The 22,726-nt window shown below is 38.5% G+C and overlaps 1 protein-coding gene across 1 annotated transcript in view; it reads left to right on the top strand.

Annotated features, from left to right (window-relative positions):
• Positions 1-763: 763 nt before the first annotated feature.
• The window catches only part of ranbp2 (RAN binding protein 2), a 213,404-nt gene continuing 191,441 nt past the window's right edge, over positions 764-22,726 (top strand). The window contains exons 1-5 of the mRNA XM_059547033.1: positions 764-959; positions 8,832-9,132; positions 9,208-9,389; positions 19,889-20,070; positions 20,139-20,262. Coding sequence (XP_059403016.1) covers positions 777-959; positions 8,832-9,132; positions 9,208-9,389; positions 19,889-20,070; positions 20,139-20,262 — 972 coding nt within the window. The 5' untranslated portion in view covers positions 764-776. The remainder of the gene's footprint in view (positions 960-8,831; positions 9,133-9,207; positions 9,390-19,888; positions 20,071-20,138; positions 20,263-22,726) is intronic.

Below are 22,726 nucleotides of genomic sequence, written 5' to 3'. Positions count from 1 at the left end.
GAAGCAAAACATAATTAAAAACTCTATAACTGCTTTTGCAAAATAAAGAAACTGGCTTTCTGCCATCTCGATTTCCTTTGCTTGTAATTCAGAATGTTACAATTATCCAAAACTCTCCACATTTTTTTTGTTAATCTGCTAATTATTTAAGTGAAATATATCAATTTATAGTAGCCCATAAAGTTTTATTCTGTTTTCTCTGTTCACCGAAGCGCTGCAGGTGCATTGTTTGACCTTGTGTGAATCCATGTTACACTATCTTGCAATTTTCACTGATTCCAAACTCACAAAAAGCTGCGTATTATGAGCCATTAATTTTCTCTTTAATGTAGGGATAATGCTCAGCGGTTCCATGAATGTACAGCTGAGAACAGGCATTTCACTTGTTTGATGTGTCAGCATCACGTTTGCATATAGCCTTATATATTGTACAGATGTTTTTTGGCAAGTATTTAATTATTTTGCTCAGAGAAAAACATTAGATTATGCAACAGACATGCAACTCATGCACTCATGTCTCCATGCAGTTAATAAACCATTGATATTGTCTTTTTTTCATGATATTTCCGATATGCAGATGGCTTTAAAATAATCAAAATAGGCTGATAAATTTCAGCGGCCAATACATCATCTCTAATTTGAACACGTATTAAATTAATCCATCACAGCAATAATCCTTTTTTTTTTTAATGTCCTGCACTGATTGGATGTTATGTTAATGTTGGTGTCGCTCACGGTTGTCGTTGTCTTTGTTGCGGTGCAGTTTTGACTGTGCCATGCAGGATCTGAAGAACACGGCCACAAACAGGACGGATGAGCTGGCGGAGGTGTTCACGGAGATGAGGGCGCACCTGTACCTGTACGCCGGGACACTGCTGCTGAAGAGAGCCCAGGACGGGGCGCAGCAGTGGAGGACCGTGCTGGATCTGGCTGCTCTCTGTTATCTCATATCTTATCAGGTACGCTGCTTCCTCTGCAGATGCACTGATTTCAAATTTCAGATTTTTTGTTTCTTTGTTTTACTATTTTGCAACTTTGTTATTAAGAACTGACAACAAAAATACACATTACAAATACACATAATTTACAAATTAAAAAACTGCGTTTAATCGTCAGGTACAATAGGTGCATTTAGCAGGAGCATTCAACTGAATAAACAAATATAAGAATAAAACACTATATAGGTTGATTTTCAGGCAAGAGTAGTGAGTGATTTTTCTCTTTGTGATTTGTTGTTATATTAACATTAAAGGAATAATTCACCCAAAAATATTTTTTTATACCACAATTTAATCACTCCAAAGTTGTTTTAAACATTAATGAGTATATTTCTTCTGCTAGACATAAATTATATTTTGAGGAATGTGGAAGACCAAACACTTGCCGGTCCACTGTGACTTCCATAGTATTCAAATTCAGTGTAGACCAGCAACTGTTTAATTCTTCAAAATATCTTCTTTTGTGTTCAGCATAAGAAAGAAATTAATACACTTTTGGGACAACATGTGAGTGAGTAAATAATGACAGAAATTAAATATTTGGGTGGATTATCCCTTTAAGATAGCTTTAAGAGCTGCACTCAAAAAAATTTTGGTCTAAATTTTAATTTTATGTAATGCATAACAAATTTCCATGCATTTAGATTACATAGATTTAACATAAAATAAATCAATAAACTCAATGACATCCGTCATACATGAATGAAACAGGTACTGCTCAGTGTTCATGTGTTTCCCCAGTACAGAGTGTTAAAGTAGAACTGAAGCAGTGCTGGAGTTAAGAAGATAATTATGTTATGATTGAGTATAAATGATTAACAGCTGCTGTTAACAAGCAGAATCACTGAAGAAAAAATATACACAAGCACTACAACTGACTTCAGACACAGATGAAGTTGAAATCAACTGAAATAAGTCATTAAATCTCTCAAGACCTGATTGAACAACTCCTAAAACAGCTTCTCGTTATTAGCCAGACTGACTTTATGTCTGTCAGACGTCTAGAGAAGCTCTTATTGAGAATTAACAGAGGTTTAGATGTTATATTGTTTCATTTGAAATCAACATAAAGGAGATTAGTGTTTCCTTTTGTTGGGCTCTTGACCCTTGATGTTTTAGTGGTAATGTTATGCTGGTTGACGCATGTGAATCACATTACATTTATTGATTTCTTTTATGTTAAAACTATGTAATCTAAATTGATGGAAATTTTTTATGTAATTGAATTAAATCTAAATTTTGACCGAAACATTTAATAATTGCATCTAATATACAGACATGTATTTTCTCTCAGCTCATTTTTTTCTCAGCTGTTCACTTTCATTTTAGACATAACCTACTGAGTCTATATGTAAATGTTGTGTTTTTAACATTATTATAGCAAAAAAATATGTCTCTAACTGAGACATGGCAGAAACCAGATGACTTTTCCCATCTAAACCAGTCTGTTCCCCCAGGATATAGTTATGTTTGTAAATCTCATAATACGGGAAGGGGAGGGGGGCTAGCAATACTTTTTATAAAAAGAAATTGAAAGTATCCCAGACAACTTTGTCTACATATTCTTCTTTTAAGTCAATTGCCATAAAAATCAATGGTGCGATTACTACCATCCTCATTAACTATCTACTGCCCTCCCAAGAGCAATTATGGCTTTTTAACTGAACTATCTGAACTCTTGACTTATCTAGGTTCCATATTTTCAAATGTTATCCTTCTGGGTGATTTTAACATTCATACAGATAATGTCAGTAATGCATTTACGAGTGAATTTTTATCATGTTTGGATTGCTTTGGTATAAATAACTTAAATAAAATAAATTAAATTAAATAAATGCTTTGGTATACAACAATTTAACATACTGCCCACTCATACTAAGGGGCATACTCTTTATCTTGTTTGCTGCTATGGTATAACACCTTTTAATTGTACTGTTTCTGATCTGTCCATATCAGATCACTTTCTGGTGTCATTTTGTTCCAAACTGGCTATTTTTAAGGTAAACCTGTGTTGCCCGATTACATTTTGGAATATTAAGAACATTGATTTGTCTACTTTTGCTGATGAACTTGCCATCTTCTCCAGTAAATCAGATTTATCTACTGTTAATGAACTGGTAAAATATTACGATGATGGACTGAACATGATTCTAGATGAATTCGCACCTGTGAAAACTCGAACTGTTTCATTTGTAAATTCAGCTCCTTGGTTTACACCTGAACTGCGTGAACTTAAAACTAAAGGCTGTAGGTTAGAGCGGCTGTACATCAGGTCTGGCCTTACTGTTCATAAAGAAATGTATGCTGAACATATTCAAATTAATAAAAATGCACTGACAAAAACTAAATCTGATTACTACTCCAACGTAATTGGAGTTAGCAATGGGAACTCTAGGTCTCTTTTCTTGGTGGTAAACAATATTCTGAAACCAACTGATTCTTCTGATATGTATTCCAATGACCTACTGTATGTGACCGTTTTTTGACTTTTTTTGCATCTAAGGTTGAAAATGTACATCAGCAATTATTTACTGGTACCCTTTACAATGACTCCTGTCAGTCTATCACTCACACACCGCCACAACTTGATTTCTCTAACTTTACACTACCAACTACTTCAGAGATAGTGGGTCTGATAGGTAAATCTAAATCTTCGACTTGTCAGTTAGACCCTCTACCAACTCCTTTAGTAAAAGCTTGTTTACCAGCCCTTTTGCCGTTGATTATTAAAATTGTTCTTGTTTCACTTGGTTCTGGTTTTGTTTATTGTTTGTTTGTTTATTTCCGGCTATTATTAAACCCATACTTAAGAAACCAGGGGGTGATCCATTTAATTTCGAAAATTTTCAAATACCATTTATCTCTAAAGTAGTTGAAAAGTGTATTGCAATTCAATTCATGAACATCTGTCCAATAATAACTTGTATGAAAAATTCAAATCTGGTTTTCGTCCCCACCACAGCACTGAGACCACTCTTGTCAGGATAACCAATGATCTACTGTTGGCCGCTGACTCTGGGCTTTTAACTATACTTGTCCTTCTTGACTTAAGCACTGCCTTTGATACTTTCTCACACAACATACTTGTCTACAGATTAGTTTCCATTGGTATTACTGGCACTGCTATGTCTTGGTTTAGGTCATATCTATCTGGACGGAGTCAGCATATTCAATTAAAAGGTTTTAGTTCAAGAACATCTACAGTCACCACTGGTGTTCCCCAGGGTTCTGTTTTGGGCCCGCTTCTTTTCATCATATATATGCTCCTTCTTGGCGATATTTTAAGGAAATATGGTATTAATTTTCACTGTTATGCGGATGACACCCAACTTTACCTGTCTGCCAAACCCACCGCCTCTTTTCCTCCGCCATATTTGTCTAGCTGTTTAGCTGAAATTAAAGACTGGCTTTCAGCGAACTGAAGGTAAATGGCAATAAACGGAGGCTCTGCTTGTTGGCACTAGATCTGTTGTGTCTAAATCGAATTGTTTCTCTTTACACATCGACAATACTGCAATCTGTCCTTCCTCTCAGGTGGCACAGGGGTGGGTTGCAAACTAACTGTAATTGTAAAATGTTGATTTGTAAACCGAGATGAAACGACAAAGTAAAACAACAGTTACATTATAAAATAACATTGTAACATACATTCCACCATTAGAAAATTATATATATATATATATAATATACACGTACGTGATATTTAATGTGCATCTTGTCAGTAAAGGTGGTTCTGTAATCAGCAGTAGATCTCCATCACCTGCAAGCTTTTACATGGAGCTGCATTAACTACACAGAGCCATTGTTCACTGACAAGCTGCCCCAAATGATGATCATATTTTGGAACGGTTCTTTCTTGGCAAAAAAAAAAGGAAAAAAAAATCCTTCAGGTTCCATATGTAGAGCGAAATGAGAACTTTCAAGCATTTAGAAATAATTCTTATTAACTATTATACTTAATTTTTCAAACTGAATTATGCCTTTACTGTGTGATAGCGCTGGTGCCTCATGTTCATTGGAAACAGCAGCAGCCATTCACTGTGCCATTCGGCACGAGCAGCGGTACAATTTGGCATATTTTTTTGCTCATGATTTTTTTCAGACGATAATAAAACATGAGTGAACTACAAAGCCTATTTTATCTAATGAATAATAGTTTAGCTTCAAAATGGGCAACATCACAAATATGGAAACGTTTGGATTTGCCCCGAATGAGAAAAAAAAAGCACACACACACAGCAGTGAACACACACACACCGTTAACACACACTCGGAGCAGTAGTTAGGTTGACTGGGGTGCAGTTGGGGGTTCAGTGCCTTGCTCAAGGGGACTCGAACCCACAGCCTTAGTAATCAAACTCTCTAACCACTAGGCCACGGCTTCCCCACATGAGAGAGGTAAGTATATTATATACTGCAATTATAATTATCCTTTAGAATCATATATTTTTAAATCTTGTACTGTTTTTACAGAATGTATTCATTACCAATATGCAGATGTGTCGGCAGCACTCACGGCAGTAGAAAGCACACTCTGGTTAGCCACATTCTGTATATTGAGACAAAGGTGCCAGAACTACAACTGATTCACTGTAGCACAATATTACGATATTTCTTCAATAGCAGATTGTGGAGACATTTTTATCATCCACGATCAAAGAATCCTCATATCGCACACCTCTAATTACAATTCCCCCAATCAAAAGTGCTGTGTGACTAGAAAAAGAGGTAGAAATAACAATTAACTGATAAGGAGTTGCTGTATATAACAATACAGATGTCATTTCCCACTATGTTTCTTAAATTGTAATTTTTTTCACTAGTCTTATTGAATGTGTCATCTTTCACATAAAATTCCTTCATCCTTTCAATTAATTCAGTTAGAATAACTGTAGAACTGTTACCATTCAAATGAAATCAATATAAACAATCTTCATCTTTCCACTGCAGGAAACACAGAAGCTGCATCTGAAGTTGCATTAGATGTATTTACAGACCGTTTGATGAAGCTAATGTGACATAAATGCATTTACACTGCAAAATTCCAAATGCATGAAGAATTTTGTAAGGTAAATGTTTTAAATCTTTTTTAAACATACAAATAAGAAATATTGGAAAAATGCAATGATAGTTTTAAATATGAAACCAAACCAGTAGGTGGCAACAAATAACTGTTTTATTGAGTAAGTAATTTAGTCCGTCATACAACAGATTAGTTCAAACAGCAGAAGCAGTCTTTATGAATGGGTCACTGAATCACTCACTTGATTCATTCAAAAACATGAAACATGAATTCATTCAGTAACGAAACACTGCTGTGTTGCTCGGGGACACAAAACAGTTCCACTGTGGCTTTGATTGAAACCATCAGCGAAATTGAGCAAAAACAGTCAATATTTACTAAATGGTAAGTAAATTAATTATAATTTAAGTTTAAAAAATTGGGATTTAACTATCCCTTTAACTACTATTGCCAGTCCAGTCCTTCGGATGAGACGTTAAACTGAGGCCATGACTCTCTGTGTTCATTAAAACTGTGGCACTCTCTGTGTTCATTCCTCGGCATCCTGGCAAAATTTGCCCATTGGCCTCTGACCATCATGGCCTCCAAACAATCCCCAATATCTGTTGATTGGCTTCATCACTAGGTCTCCTCTCCATCAGTAAGCTGGTGTGTGGTGGGCATTCTGGCTGCCGTCGCATCATCCAGGTGGAGTGCCTAGAAAAGCGCTATATAAATGTAAGGAATTATTATTACCCAGTACTGTTGTTTCCTATACGGAGAGTACGCAGTTTGCGTAAGGCACTAACACCCATCCCAGGGGGGCACCATCTCAGTTGCTCAGAAAAAATAAAAAACACGCGCCAGTCCCCCATCTGCACTCATGACCGCTGGCACCTCATGTTTGCGGCTGAATGTTCATAATTGATGGATGGGCATCTACAGGTGCATCTGAATAAATTAGAATGTCATGGAAAAAATAGTTTATTTCAGTAATTCCATTGAATTTATTTGAATTTATTTAATACACAAGTTTCACAGTTTAAGTTGAGTTACTGAAATAATTATCTTTTCCATGACATTCTAATTTATTGAGATCCACCTGTATGCCCAGTTAAAAGAAATCAGCAATCCAGTGAAGAGGAGAGAAAATGGCATAAAGTAAAAAAAAAAAAAAAAAAAAAAAAAATGGCATAAAGTGGGCTTGACGTTGGAATTTCGATATTTGCAAATTTAGAGACCAAATCGAAAGTTACATGAAATATTTGTATACACTTTTCTAACGTCAATAGCATTTGAGGAGAATGACTTATACAGTCATAAAACCAACTGTACCGTAATGTGTTCATTTAAGTATCTATTATAATGCAAACCTTTTACCTTTTCGATATTTATTAAAATAAACTGTAAATCATATGTAAAATGTTGAATGGGCTCAAATGCAAATTTGAAGCTCAGTTGCATCTGAGGAGTAAGACATACAGTCATAAAAACAACTGTAATGTGTTCATACACCTTATACATTTTTATTATTTATTAAAATAAATTGTAAATCATTTAGATAAAAATGAGGCCCGTGTCTGGCACATTCCTGTGAAAGTTTATCGTTTTTTTTTTTTTTTTTTTTTTTTGGCTGTTGATGCTAATAACGAGTTTTAATGTCAGAAATAATTTCACCACCACCAACACATCTAATATTCTCTCTGACTTTCCAGGTTCCCCTACAAAAATTTGCCATGGTTTTAACAAGAATAACACCAAAAATCATCGTTTTTATACCCATGGTAACTGCAAATTAACCATGGTTTTGTCACTTCAAATAATAATTTACAAAGAAGTATTGATATACTTAAAATGGTTAAAAAATGTGTTGTTGTTGTTATAAAAACAGACCTAAGCCATCAATAGCCTTTCAAATTACTTAAAATGCATTATATAAAAAACAACGAGGCAATAATGTTTGGTTAAAAACACAATTTACGCTAATACAAAATAATTTATGTGCATAACATGCTATTACAAATGCATGCAAAGGGAGCCAAAGTGTAACTGCTGCTGCTACACTTACAGGACATTCAAATCCTTGTCTAGGCTATTGGCCAAACATTTCATTCAAAAATTCACTTAATCTTTCATTTTTGGCCTACTTTTTATTATAGATGACACAGCCTTTATAATTTCTTCAACAATAAACATGTGGACACCACAACCCAGTCAAAAATAAACTATGGTTTTATCATAGTGAAACTACTTAATTTTCTTTTGCATGATTTCTGAATGCTTGAAACTATAAAATACATTAGTGTTATAATAAATGTATAGTTTGGATAAACGTGAGAGCTGCAATTGTGATTTGTAAATATTACAATTTATTCATTTATTTATTTACTTTTTTATTTTATCAAAGTTCTATTTTTACCCCATTGTATTTTTTTATCATCATATTTGAGGAAGGGGGGCACAACAACACAATCCTGCTTAGGGCACACATTTCGTGTTGAAACATCTGTTGCTGACCTAAATCATAAATTCTTTTTTTTTTTTACTTCAGCAGTATGCATAACTTTCTGTGTGTGCTGTTGCGCTCATTTGTTTTGATTTCTGAACGAGTCTGTCACACACTCACTCTGGCTGTGCAAGCCTCATCTGGCACGACATAAAGACACGATCAGTCCCCGTAAGTGTGATGTTGAAATCTGAGCTGATCGTGTGGAAAATCTGCTAATTCCAGTTCCTGGCCAGTCAATTTGTGCACATCTAATTTCCTCTTCCTCATGCGTTTGAGCTGTGTGATTGTCCTCCTTACAGGCTTTCATCCTCTTCTCCCTCAGGCTCCCAGACCCAAAGCCAGGAGCCTGAAGAGTGAGCAGGTGTCCCATGAGCCTCTGGAGCTGCTGGCCTGTGATCGTCAGAGTCAGGCGGGTCACATGCTGCTGAACCTGAGCCAGGACGTGGAGCAGCTGCTGAAGGATGTGGTGGAGTCGTTCGGGAACCGGAGTGGCCCGGGTCATCTGTTTGATCAGCTGTTCGGTGCACAGACACAGGAGCAGCTCTCCTTCATCTGTAATGATGACATCCATGTACTCAGTGTACACGCGCCCAAAGCCGCTGATCTGGCCAAGTGGGACAGTGGTGAGTGTCAGACCGGAGCGTGAGTGAGTGTGTTGGGTCTGCAGCAGATTCTGATGCAGTGTGTGTGTGTCACAGGAGCGGTGATGCTGCACGCGGGTGATCTGCAGCAGCTGGTGTGGCTCGGCCTGCAGTGGGGGCTAATGGGTCAAAGCGTGAGTCTGCAGGACTGGCTCAAGCAGCTCTTCCCTCGCCTCACGCTCGAGACCTCAAAACTGGACACCAACGCACCGGAATCCATCTGCCTGCTGGACCTGGAGGTGCGTTCATTGCTTTAGTGTCTTCCACAGAGGAAGTTGTTGGTCTGTGCGAAACAGGAACAGGGTTTGGTGATTCGCTGATGTCATTCTGTGCAGAGATGCAAGATGGTGCTGTAGGTGGCAGGGCCTTTCTGAAATAATTTATTGTAATTAATAAAGTAATTTAAAGGGATAGTTCAGCCAAAAATGAACATTTGCTGTTAATTTCTTTATCCTCAGGCCATCCAAGATGCAGGTGACTTTTTCTTCAGTAAAACAGTAAATAATATTTTTGGCTGAGACCTCGCTTCTTGGTTATTTATAAAATGCAACAGCTGGCCATTTTTTTAGAAAAAATAAAATAAAATAATATCAGCTAACACAAAATTAATATCTGTGGTTCCTGATGATATCTTGAGGTCTTATGAAGCAAACTATCAGTCTGTACAAGAAAATGAAGATGAAGCTGAAAATGTTTACCTGTAATCCAGAGCCTCAAGCAGATGGAGAAATATGATTATTTTCCACAAATTGGTTCCTTCGGACAGTTTGATTCAAATAAATGGTTCAAATAACCGTAGACATGCAATGACATCATGTGTATGCATTTCTATTATTAAAGTATTAAAAAATTACTTAACATATAAAGTGAATAAACAAATCTTAATCCATGTTTTTACATAAAAGCTATAACTTTATTTTTATTTATTGTATTTCAATATATTTGTAATGGGGCGAACAAGATGTGATACCTGCGGATCCACTTGCATGCTTTATTCAAAGGCTTGATCATGAAACAGGCATGGGTTGATACACAGCAAACAGTAATATAGAGGACAAGACTGAAGACTAAATACAAAACACAGGCAATGGCCAAGGTGAGGGGTAAACAGTATTCGAAAGGGGTGAGACGAGACAGGCGATGTAATTCAGGGCAGGCAGAGATCAGACAAAACCAGATAACAGGCAAGGATCAAGACATAGGTAACGTTAAACAAACTATGAACACGACTAAGGCTAGGCAAGACACGAAATGTCTTCGTAAATTAGTGTTAGCAGTGCAAAAGGTTGTGGGTTCGATTCCCAGGGAACACACTTACTAATAAAAAAAACAATTGCAGCCTGATTGCAACATGCATAACTGTAAAATGATAAGCCATACTCTGCGATTTGATGGAGGATAACCATGGCTTATAAAGTTCATTAGATTGGTTACAGCTTTGTGAGTCATTAGTGAAATGGGAAATGTAGTCCAGTGTATAGTATATCAATCTGTGCAATTGTGATCAACAATATGATGGAAGAGTGACCTCCGATGGCAATTGGACAGAAAGCCATGGACTGAACAGAACAGGGCAGAGCAGGGAACCAGGGTGGAGTAGAGAACCAGGGCGGAGCCAGTGAAGCAGGGAGACAGGGCAGAGCAGACAGGGCAGAAGATCACCACGGAGGAGCAGACAGAGCAGTCCCTCACACGGGATACCAGACTGGGATAACGAAGGGATGACCTTGATAATCTGGGCATAACAGAGAGTACGTGACGTGACTCTGGATGATCAGCTGTAATGTGATGTGACTCTGGAAGGTCAGTTGTGAAGTGACTTGACTCTGGACAAACTGCTGAGACATGACTTAACTGTAGTCGAACAGGTGAGATGTGGCGAGACTCTAGAATATCAGCTGGGATGTGATGAGGCTCTGGGAGTTCAGCTGAGAAGTTACAAGGCACTAGAAGATCAGATGGGAAGTTACAAGGCACTAGAAGATCAGCTGGGACGTGACAAGGCTCTGGTGAGACATCAGGTGAGACATGGTGAGGCTCTGGAAGATCAGTTGAGATGTGAATTAACTCATGAGCTGCAACTTGACTTGATCCATGTCAATCAACTGTGACTTGACTTGACCCAGGAAGATCAGCTGTGACATGACGGGGCGTTGGTCTCACTGCCATTTTGCGAACAGGCTTTGCTGTCACCACAATTATATTATTATGCTCCGGTGCGGCAGCCATATCAGTCACAGATGCGGTGTCGCTTTCCTCCTCTGCGACACCCACAGTGAATGAAAGGCCAACACACAACAAAACATAATACACAAATTGAACGAGTGACAAACACGGACCCTAGTGAAAGAGCTTATATCTCAGCAATGATTTAACACCCTCACAGAAAAAGTCTATCAAAACACAATCTGGCATTTTTTTTCTATTTCAGATTGTAAATCAACAATAAATCTTTTATCAACAACTCATGGTTTGATGAAAGGAACCTACACACTATTAAATCCTTATGCTCCCCTGATCTGGAATTCCATATGCTTCTGTGACGACCATTCTCGCTACTGATGGAATTTACAGCTGTCTACATTCCTCCTCAAACCAACACAGATCAGGCACTCAAGCAACTGTATGGGAATGTAAGAGAGCAGGAAACCGTGTACCCAGATGCAGCATTTATTGTTACAGGGGACTTTAACAAAGCCAACTTCAGAACGATAGCTCCAAAATATTTTCAGCACATCACCATCAACACGCGTGTTAATCGTGCACTGGACCACTGCTACTCTCCTACAAATCTCACCCCTGCCCACCTTTTGGCAAATTGGATCACTCTTCCAATCTGCTCCAGCCTGCTTATAGGCAGAAACTGAAACGGGAAGCACCTGCCCTGTCGGACCAATCAGAGACTATACTACAGGATCATTATACTGGGACATGTTCCGGGCAGCATCTCACGACGACATGGAGGCATACTCAGAAACTGAAACATGTTTCATCAGGAAGTGTGTAGAAGATGTAGTGCAGACAAAAACAATCCGCATCTACCCCAACCAAAACCCGTGAATTAATAGCGATGTTCGAGCAGCCTTTTCAGCATGGACACCTGCTTTTAAATCTGGGAACGCTAATGATTGCAAACAAGCCAGTTACGATCTCAGGAAATCCATCAAAGCTGCAAATAGACAATATAAAAAGAAAGTTGAAGAACAATTCAACACCAACGATGCAAGAAGCATGTGGCAGGGCATCAGTAACATCACAGATTTTAAAGGGAATAAACCAGCTACTGTGAACATTGCCGCCTCTCAATGTGTGCTCCGAGCATGCGCATTCCAACTAGCCAGTGTTTTCACAGACATTTTCAACCTCTCCATCTATCTGTCTGTGGTTCCCTCATGCTTCAAAAAATCCATAATTTTGCCCATACTAAAGAAAAATAAAATTACATGCTTAAATGACTGGAGGCCCATTCCTCTTACACCCATCTTCAGCAAGTGTTTTGAGAGACTCGTCAGAGACTACATATGCTCTGTACTCCCTGCCTCACTGGATCCACTACAATTTGCATATCGAAGCAACCGTTCTACATACAATGCTATTGCTTTCACCCTACACACTGCTCTCTCCCACCTGGAAAATAAGAACACCTATGTGAGAATGCTGTTTGTGGACTACAGCTCAGCATTTAACCTCTTAACCCGCACCCCAACGCAGGTGTCCTGAACTCACCATGTTTGCACATGTCAATATTTCAAGTTCAAGTTCAAGTTCAAGTCTGCTTTATTGTCAATTCCTCCACATGTACAGTACATACATACAGAGAATCTAAATTGCGTTACTCTCAGAACCCCGGTGCACACAGATAACATTAACATTAAAGCCTAAAAATCTAGATCAAAATATAAAATGTAGATACAACTATACAATAGGGAATGTTAAAAAAGACATATAATAAAACTAAAAATAAAGTTAAATAAAGCAGCGCAAGGCAAAAGGCAGATAGAGTGCAAATCAATGAAGTGAACAACAGTGCAGATAAAAGATTATTTAGTGCAAAAACTTATTAAGTCTGATTAAAGTGGCAAAGGGCTCAAGAGCAGTTATTTTATTTAACTGACTGATGAGGTAGTGGAATGACGTCAGTTCCATGGAGAATGAGGTAGTGAGCAGACCAATTCTGCACAAAGTGACTGGTGCATGTCATCGTATATTAGTAGGGGGGAGGGATCTGGGGGGGCGAATAGATTAAATGAAACGGGACAAATTTCTTGACAAACTATGTAACATTATAAATATCTAAGCCTCAAGCATCGATGACAGATTGCTGTTTTTTAATGGAAAGCTTATAAAGAATGTATTTGCTAAATTTGTGTAAGCAGTACACATCAAAACATTAAGAATAAAAACGCAGTACATAACAGATTTGTCGTAATAACAAGTCATAAATGCTCCCACAGCTGTAAATCCCGGTTTAGTTAGGAAGGTAAGGGTCCACTGAACAACATCCCATAGAGCATGTTTAGTTCAACGAAGCAATAACATTGTAAAATGGATCATAATTCCTTTGTTTACGTTTCAGTTCTTCAGGGTCAGAATTGTTTGTGTCTGTTATGGAATAACTTACACTCAGAAACTGTTTTGGTAGTAAAAAAAAATAGCATGGTTTTGTTGCATACAGTATCACAAACAGAATGAGATGGTCCACCAAAAAATGTGAAAGATAGGCGGAAGATTGTTTATTTGAATTCTGGCGCTCTCTCGTGACGCGCGCTCTGACGCACCTGTCATCTGACGAAATAACAGGGTGACATTAAAAAAGGACTACATAACCATGACAGAAACAAACAGGGTATATAAAGACAGGTGCAAACAATCTAAGTGGGAACAGCTGTGTGCAATGAACATTGATGAGTCCAGACAAAAGGTTTGTGGGAAATGCAGTTCCTGAGTGGGGTGATGATATGGGGAAGTGAGACCTCTAGTGGACACCCAGGGATACACAAACCAGATACTGTGAAACTACCAACCCCCCCCCCCCCCCCCCCGAGAATCAGCTTCCAGATGCTCCTCTGAAAAAAACAACAAAAACAAAACAAAGAGACCAGGAGGGAGGTGGAATGGTGGAGGATCAGGGGGAGGGATGGGGGGCTAGGTCCATGGAGGGGAACAGCGGCAGGAAGTGATGGCTCAGCAGGGCAGGAAACCAGGAGCAGTGCAGGCGGAACTGGAGCCCACCAAGGCGGAGCAGAAGACCACCACAATCGAGCAGATGGGACAGGAGAGCAAGTCTGGTCAGGTAGGATTGAAACAGAGAACATGAACAGGTTAATGGCGACCTCCTTGGGAATGATGAGATGGTAGATGGCCTCCATGGCCATGACAGGGCAGGCAGTGAGTTCATAGATGGCCTGCATGGCAATAACAGGACAGGCAATGAGTTCACAGGCGGCCTCCATTGCTGTGACAGGACACGACGAAAGTTCATGGAAGGATACTACTGACGCCTCCGAAGGTTCTGCAGCAGTAACAGTCTCCTTGACAGCAATACAACAGGTTGAGAGAACATGGCTGGGTGCAACAGACAGGATGTGACAAGGCTCTGGAAGTTCAGCTGAGATGTGACAAGGCTCTGGATGATCTCTTGTGGTATGACGAAGCTCTTGAAGATCTACTGGGAAGTGATGAAGTTCTGGAAGAACGGTAGTGATATGACTGGGATCATAAAGATCAACTGTAATTTGACCTTGTTCACAGAGATCAACGGTGACTTGACCTGACTCTGGACGGTCAGTGGTGACTTGACCTGACTCTGAACGGTCAACGGTGACCTGACTAGACTCTGGGAAATCAACAGGGACCTGATCAACAGGGACCTGACTTGACTCTGGAAAGTCAACGGGGACCTGGTCAACTGGGACCTGATCAACAGGGACTTAACTTGACTCTGGAAAGTCAACAGGGATCTGACTTGACTCTAGGAAGCCCATGGGGACCTGACTTGACCCTGGAAAGTCAACGAGGAACTGACTTGACTCTGAAAGATCAACTGTGGTGGCCATCTTGTGCAGTGGCGCTGGGCTGGTGGCCCTCTTGTGCAGTGGCGCTGGGCTGGCGGCCATCTTGTGCAGTGGCGCTGGGACATCGGAGACATAGGCAATAGAGTCGGCCATCTTGTCTGGAGACACAGGCATAGAGTCAGCCATCGTGTCTGGAGAGACAGGTGTGGCTGGTGTATCACATTGATTACGATCGGTGTAGGTCTATGGTGAAACCCCAAAAGTCCAGGATTTCAAGCCCCTTCAGCTCCTATTGAGGCAATGGGTAATCAAGGCAGTGATTAAACACGTCGTTCAATGCCTCATCGTTATACCCAAGTCCTACTGGCATGGTCCAAAACACTTGAGCCAGACCACTCACCACACACCCCCTTTGACGAAGGGTGGTTAAATTCAGGAGTCTCCACCTCCGCTCCTCCATGGTGGCTGGGGAAAGGATTTGAAATCCCATACCGCTGGATCAGGGCATGATGGAGTCCTTCTTTGGGTAGTCCAGAAACATAAATCCAGCCTGGCAAAGGTCAAAAATCCAGGTAATCAGTCCAAAACAGGAAACACAGACATAAGTCAGGGAACACGAAATAACAAGGTGACATTAAACAAGGACTACATAACAATGACAGAAACAAACAGGGTATATATAGACAGGTGCAAACAATGTAAGTGGGAACAGCTGTGTGCAATGAACAGTAATGAGTCCAGACAAAAGATTTGTGGGAAATGCAGTTCCTGAGTGGGGTGACGATATGGGGAAGTGAGACTTCTAGTGGACACCCAGGGATACACAAACCAGACACTGTGACACTTTATGGCGTATTTATATGATTACCATCTCTATAACTGGCTATCAGCACAGAGGATAATTGACTATATGACCAGAATTAATTGTAAATGCTGCATTTCTAGCAATCTCAGGATGTTCTGTAAATGGCATACAAAGTTAAATCTTTTTTATTTGAAGCAAAGGTGTTTTTTATTAATCTAACTAGCAAAAGCCAGACCACTGATTCGTCAAACCTGCTTTCCTGTAGTCTGTGTTTTTCTGAATATTATGTAGTAAGTAACGAATAAACTTTGGGGAAATGTATCGGAGTAAAAGGATACATTTTAATTATGAAATGTCGTAGAGTAAAAGTTGCCTGAAATATAAAAACTCAAGTACAGATACTCCTAAAAATACTTAAGTACTGTAACGTAAACGTATTTTTACTTTGTTACATTGCACCACTGCTTTCTAGTGCTCAAATAAATCACTTTTATGATGTCTAAGATTCTGTCTATTGTTTTATAATTGAAAAAAATATGCAGTGGTATGTTTAATAACTCTAATAGTTTGTAGAACCCTTCAATATAGTTGGTAAATATTTTTTAGATTTGGGGAGGGGTGCTAGACATAGTCTCAGAAAAATGGTTGCAGGAATCTCATTTTTCATGGTATCTTCTTCATATTTGAAATATAAACTCATGAGACATTTGGTTTTCAACTCATTACTTTTCTAGATTGCTCCAGGACTGAGTTCATGTATTTTTATGTAAAAAAAAAACAAAAAACAGTGTGGTAAAAAAGAATTCAAGGCACCTTCAGTGTCAATAACTTTTAATATTTTTGAGCATTGTCAACTCTGGTTGACAAAAAGTAAAGCCCAAAGAGTCTTCTTTCCAAAGACACAAAAATTATGTGTGTAACACACTGAAGTAAGGAAAATTTTAAGTTCGGTAGGGCACTTTCAGCTGTGAGTCCCATAATGGGGTGTGCTGGCTAACAGGTTAACACCATAGTGCCTGCCAAACTTTTTGCGAAGCTCCAGACTCTGGGACTAAACAGATCTCTGTGCAGCTGGATCCTGGACTTCCTGACAGGCAGAAGTCAGGTAGTCAGAATGGGCAACAACACTTCGTCCCCACTGACCCTCAACACTGGTGCTCCTCAGGGCTGTGTCCTCAGCCCGCTCCTGTACTCCCTGTACACACATGACTGTACAGCCACACACAGCTCCAACGTCATTGTCAAATTTGCTGACGACACAATGGTGATAGGTCTGATCACAGACAACGATGAGACTGCTTACAGAGAGGAGGTGAGCACCCTGACTAAATGGTGTCAGGATAACCACCTCTCACTCAACAAGACCAAGGAGCTGGTGGTGGATTTCAGGAGACAGAACAGAGAACATACACCCTTCACCATCGACAGGACACCTGTGGAGCGGGAAAGCAGCTTCAAGTTCCTTGGCGTTAACATCCGAGAATCTCACCTGGTCCATACACACTGATGAAGTGCTGAAGAAGGCACATCAATGCCTCTTCTTCCTGAGACGGCTGAGGAAGTTTGGAATGAGCCCCAGCATCCTCAGAACATTCTACACTTGACAGGCTGCATCACCGCCTGGTATGCCACACACTGCACTTTAACTTTAAAATTCAACACTGGACTATACATACACACTGCATTTAATACAATAATTTATCTGCTACCATTGTATACCATCCAGTGCACATCCTTGACATTTTCTGTATCCAGTTCGCATACAATCTGTTGCACCTTTAGCATATTTTTTTGCATATATATGTCTACATAATGTAGAATGTGTACATACTGTGTATAGTGTATGTGTAGTTACTGGAGCACACTCCCAAGAATTGCACTCACCAAGGCACATGTGCTGTGATGTGACAATAAAAGTGACTTGACTTAAATTATTGATAATATGATAATATGACTGTTTCTCCCTGTCTGTTGTTTGTTTGAATGGATGTGATTTTATTCAAATGGGGCCCAGAAGCTGCATCTGAAGAGGCTTTTAGATATAGATCTAATTGCACACTATTCAATTCAGCTCAGAGGGACATGAATGCATTGAACCTGCAGTTACAAATGCATAAATAATATTTTGTTATTTTAAACATAAAACATTATTAAAAAAAACATTATAAAATTATTAAAAAAATGTAAAGATACTTTAAATGTTAAATTAAACCCACCAGCAGATGGCAGCAAGTCCCCATTAATAAGTGATTCATAGCAATTGAACCAAATCATTTAAATGGTTGATAATTCAGGAACTAAACACAATCATGTTGCTCAGAGATGCAAAACAGTGCTGTGGCTGTGTTTGGGGCAGGCAGCAAACAATCAAAAAAAAAAAACTCGTTCCAAGGAACAAACACTTGAAGGCAAGGCAAGGAAATACGAAGCTATTACAGGCTAAACAATATCCAGTGCTTCTCAAAGTCTGGACTCATTTAGCAGACACTTTTTAACCAAAGCGACTTACAAATGAGGATTAAAGCAATCAAAATCAACAAAAGAGCAATGATACACAAGTGCTATAACAAGTGTTATCTTAATGCAGTACACATAGCAAGCTAGTGTTAGAGGCCTTTTTTGCTTTTGTTAATTGTATAATAAATAAAAAGAAAACAAATAGATAGAATACAAAAAGAATAGAGAAGCTACTGTTATTTTTTTATTTATTTTTTTAAGAAAACAAGCAGTTAGTAAATTAAGTGCAAATATAAAAGAGCAAGTGTACAAATAAATTTAAGAATAGAATTAGAATAGTGAGTGCTAGAGTAAAATGTCAAATAAAGATGGAAGAGATGGGTTTTACGCCGATTCTTGAAGGTTGCTAAGGACGGATTGAGTTGGGGAGGTCATTCCACCAGGAGGGATTTAATTTAAAAGTCCGTAAAAGTGACTTTGTGCTTCTTTGGGATGGCACAATCAAGCGACATTCACTTGCAGAACGCAAGCTTCTAGAGGCACATAAGTCTGAAGTAACAAGTTTAGGTAAATGGGTGCAGAGCCAGTGGTAGTTTTGTAGGCAAACATTAATGCCTTTAATTTTATGCGAGCAGCTATTGGTAGCCAGTGCAAACTGATAAACAGAGGTGTGACATGTATTCTTTTTGGCTCATTAAAAATGAATCTTGTTTTCGAGTTCTGGATTAACTGTTAAGGTTTATCTATTACATTCTGGTAATTGCAAAGATTAGTTTATTCTTAACCTAATGTCGTAACGTTGATGTTCCTTGCCTTGCAAAAACATCTTTGAGGTAGATTTTTTTAACCGCATTCTAATGGCTTCATGTTTGAAGTGGAGTCTGCCTCTAATTCCACATGTTTCACTCCAGCTTTTGGATAGTCTATCCCTTATGATTTTTCCTTCTCTATTTTACTCTCTATATTTAACGCTTCAAATCAGATACTACTGGATCGGGCTTTCTATTTCTATCTCTAAAATAGCTAATTGCTTTTGTCCTCATATATCTATGCGCCAATATCGTAGAGTATGAATTTGCACCCCTAGAAACTCCAAATGATTTTCCTATGACCAAGTATTGGTTTAAAAGTCATTAAGCCTCCATCTTAACTATCTGTGGCATTTCCCCACACGTATACACTGGGGATTCCTTACAAATTGGAGCTGACAATACAGCAGCCAAAAGAAGCATCACAGACCCAACTCAAGACAATAGTGTCATTATTCAGTTAAATTTAATTAATTTTGTTCTCCTTTGAGAGTGTCAGTGCAGTTAAGTTGATAATATTACTGATATTAAGTGTCATTTAAAGCCCAGCTGAGCGAGTGAGAGCAGGTGAAGTCTCTACATCTGACTGCATGAGGACACAGAGGACACAGGTCTAGGCTGTGATGTGGATCTCTGTCATGTGTTTGTTGCAGGTGTTCGTGAGCGGCGTGGTGTTCTGCAGTCAGACACAGCTGCAGGAGCGGGTGAAGATGACGTCCTGCTCTCAGCCGCTCGAGCCTCGCTGTCTGCCGCTGCACATCATGAAGCTGCTGTCGTCTGACAGACAGAGAGAGTGGTGGGACGCCGTCTACAGCCTGATCCACAAGAGAGCGCAGTGAGTGACTCCTCCAGCTGTGTGTGTGTGAGACGTCATGTGTTCTGACTGCAGTGTGTGTCTCTCAGGCCCGGGACGTCTGCTAAACTGCGTCTGGTCGTGCAGCACGGTCTGGGTACGCTGCGTGCCGGAGAGAAACACGGCCTTCAGCCGGCTCTGCTCATACACTGGGCTAAACACCTGACTGACGCGGTACGTCCTCACCTGACGCATACACTTCATTTCTGACACCCATCACAGCTTCAGCTCATGCAGTCTGCTGGCACAATCAGATGGACACTTTCCCATTGCTTTCACACGTTTTTCTCACATGATTCATAGTTTTACTAGCAGTCCCTGCTACAGTTTCCCTTTCTTTAAAAAGTCTTTATTTACCCTCCACTAGGGCTGCTCCGATCACGATCGGCCGATCGTTATGCGCATTTCGTCAGTAAAGCCGGTTCTATGATCGTTTATTTGCGCATCTTCTCAGTTAACAATGGCTCTGTGTAGTAACAGCTGCTCTATGTGAAATCACGCACCTGATGGAATTTACCACTGATTAGAGAACCGCCTTGAGAAATTTAACAGAACAAAGTGAGTTGATTAAATGAAGAACTAGGGCTGCACGGTAAATCACATGCTTTCAGATAGAGAAGTTTTATTACACAGAGCACACTTTTTATTTTTATTTTTACAAATTATTATTAGAATTTTTGTAAATTTGGCATGAATTGTGTAAGTGAATCTTTACTAATGAAGAGAATGTAGATGATAAACCAATGATTAACAATTTCTCTGAAATAGCTCAAAGGTTCATCTCATGAATCTTCAGTTAGAAAGCTTATACTGTATAGACAGAGAACACAAGAGTTACACATTCTGACAATGGACTTATTTTCATCTTTGTGCCCATATTTCTTTTTCCTTTTCTATTTCACAATGCAATTGCAACTTGTTCAAAAGAATGAGAAACTGGTTTTGTGATGTGTATAAATAACTAGATGATGTGGAGGTTGTACAAGTAATTTTGAGAATTTAATTTCTGATTTGAGAAATGCACCAAAGTGACTGAGAAAAACTGTAAAAGTGTAACTGGGAATTCAATCCAGTCTCTTTCAGTCTATACCCCACATACAGTAACGTGTACATTTGTACTTTTGAAATGGATATATGGCATACATAAGCATATGGCATACTGTTCAATACAGTAGTTTACAGCAGAACATCCCTCCAGAGTACACTGTTATATTGACAACATGACTAAGCAATTTTACTGTCTTATCCGTCAACTATGACACAAGGACTTCTTGTCATTCGATGGCACTGACATGTTCATTGACACAGATATTTATTTTTGAGAGATGAACTAAGGATTTTGAGCAAGAGTGGCTTTTGCAGGTAATCCATGGTGTTTTGCTATTTGTACGAGTTGTTTTGAGAAATGCACTTACTGTTTTGGAAATCTCAAGGATGATTCTACCAAAGCAACTGAGAAAAACTGTAATTGTAACTTATCAGTAATTGACCAGTACTGATTGAAAGGGGTTAAACTCTGCCTCTGCATATGCTGTGACTTTGAATTAACGTTAATCTCACTAAATTTGTTACGTAAATCATTTATAAACTTTGCCAACACAGGAGAATACATCAACCTATCAATCTAGTTTTGCCATGTATTGTGCATCGCGATTTCAAAATAAGAGTTTATGCATGTGGCCAAATATTAGAAATAAGTGGATTTAAACTATTTTTTAATCACGTTGTAAAGTGAAACATCACCAGGCCATGTTTTCACCCTCTGTAGGTATTTGTTTTACATAATGTACTTAAGTTGTTAATGTTCATATTATGTATAGGTATATTAAATGATGCATATATATATATATATATATATATATATATATATATATATATATATATATATATATATATATATATATATATATATATATATATATAATGCATCATTTAATATACCTATACATAATATAAAACATTAATGTTCACATTGTTGGTTATGAAGAAGCCATTTCTTAAAATGATGCTTAAATTAGTAAAATGATGTTCATTCTATAATTAATTGTGGTATTGAATTTCACTGATGTAATTCTCTGAATGTAAAAAAAACAGCTTGACTAAACAAGGTCTTTCTATGTGGAATTATGCAGTCAGCTTTAGCTGCACTTCTAGTTACTCTGTTTTCAATAGATTTAAATTTAATAAAATCAACTAGAGGAGGAGCTAAACTTACGAACTAAACAAACATTTCTAAACTTGATGTGATCAAACGTGATGTTTTCCCAGCTAAGCAGGTAATATGTTTTTAAGACATGATAATGGTCAATGGTGAATGGATAATGTTTTTTTTTTTTTATCTAAAGTTTTAAGTGCTTGTTTGTACAATAATTCCAATGGTTAGCATGTGTATTAGATTAGACTATTGTATTAGACTATTAAACGTGTCAGACAATAATTAATACAAGAAAGAATCATAGAATGAAAATTGACCTTTTCAGTTATTCAGTTTTTAAAAGTGTTTTTCAATACAGTCATGTAATTTATTGTTTTTTTAGGTTTATTTGAGCAAATTATTATTGCCTCTTCGTTAGTTTATTTATAAAAAACTAAAGCCTGGTTTTCACTCAGGTCTGTTTGTGTTTCTAAAATATATCAG

The sequence above is a fragment of the Carassius carassius genome, unplaced genomic scaffold (assembly GCF_963082965.1).
Source record: "Carassius carassius unplaced genomic scaffold, fCarCar2.1 SCAFFOLD_58, whole genome shotgun sequence".
In the NCBI taxonomy this organism is placed as follows: domain Eukaryota; kingdom Metazoa; phylum Chordata; class Actinopteri; order Cypriniformes; family Cyprinidae; genus Carassius; species Carassius carassius.
This window is presented reverse-complemented; position numbering and strand designations above follow the sequence as displayed.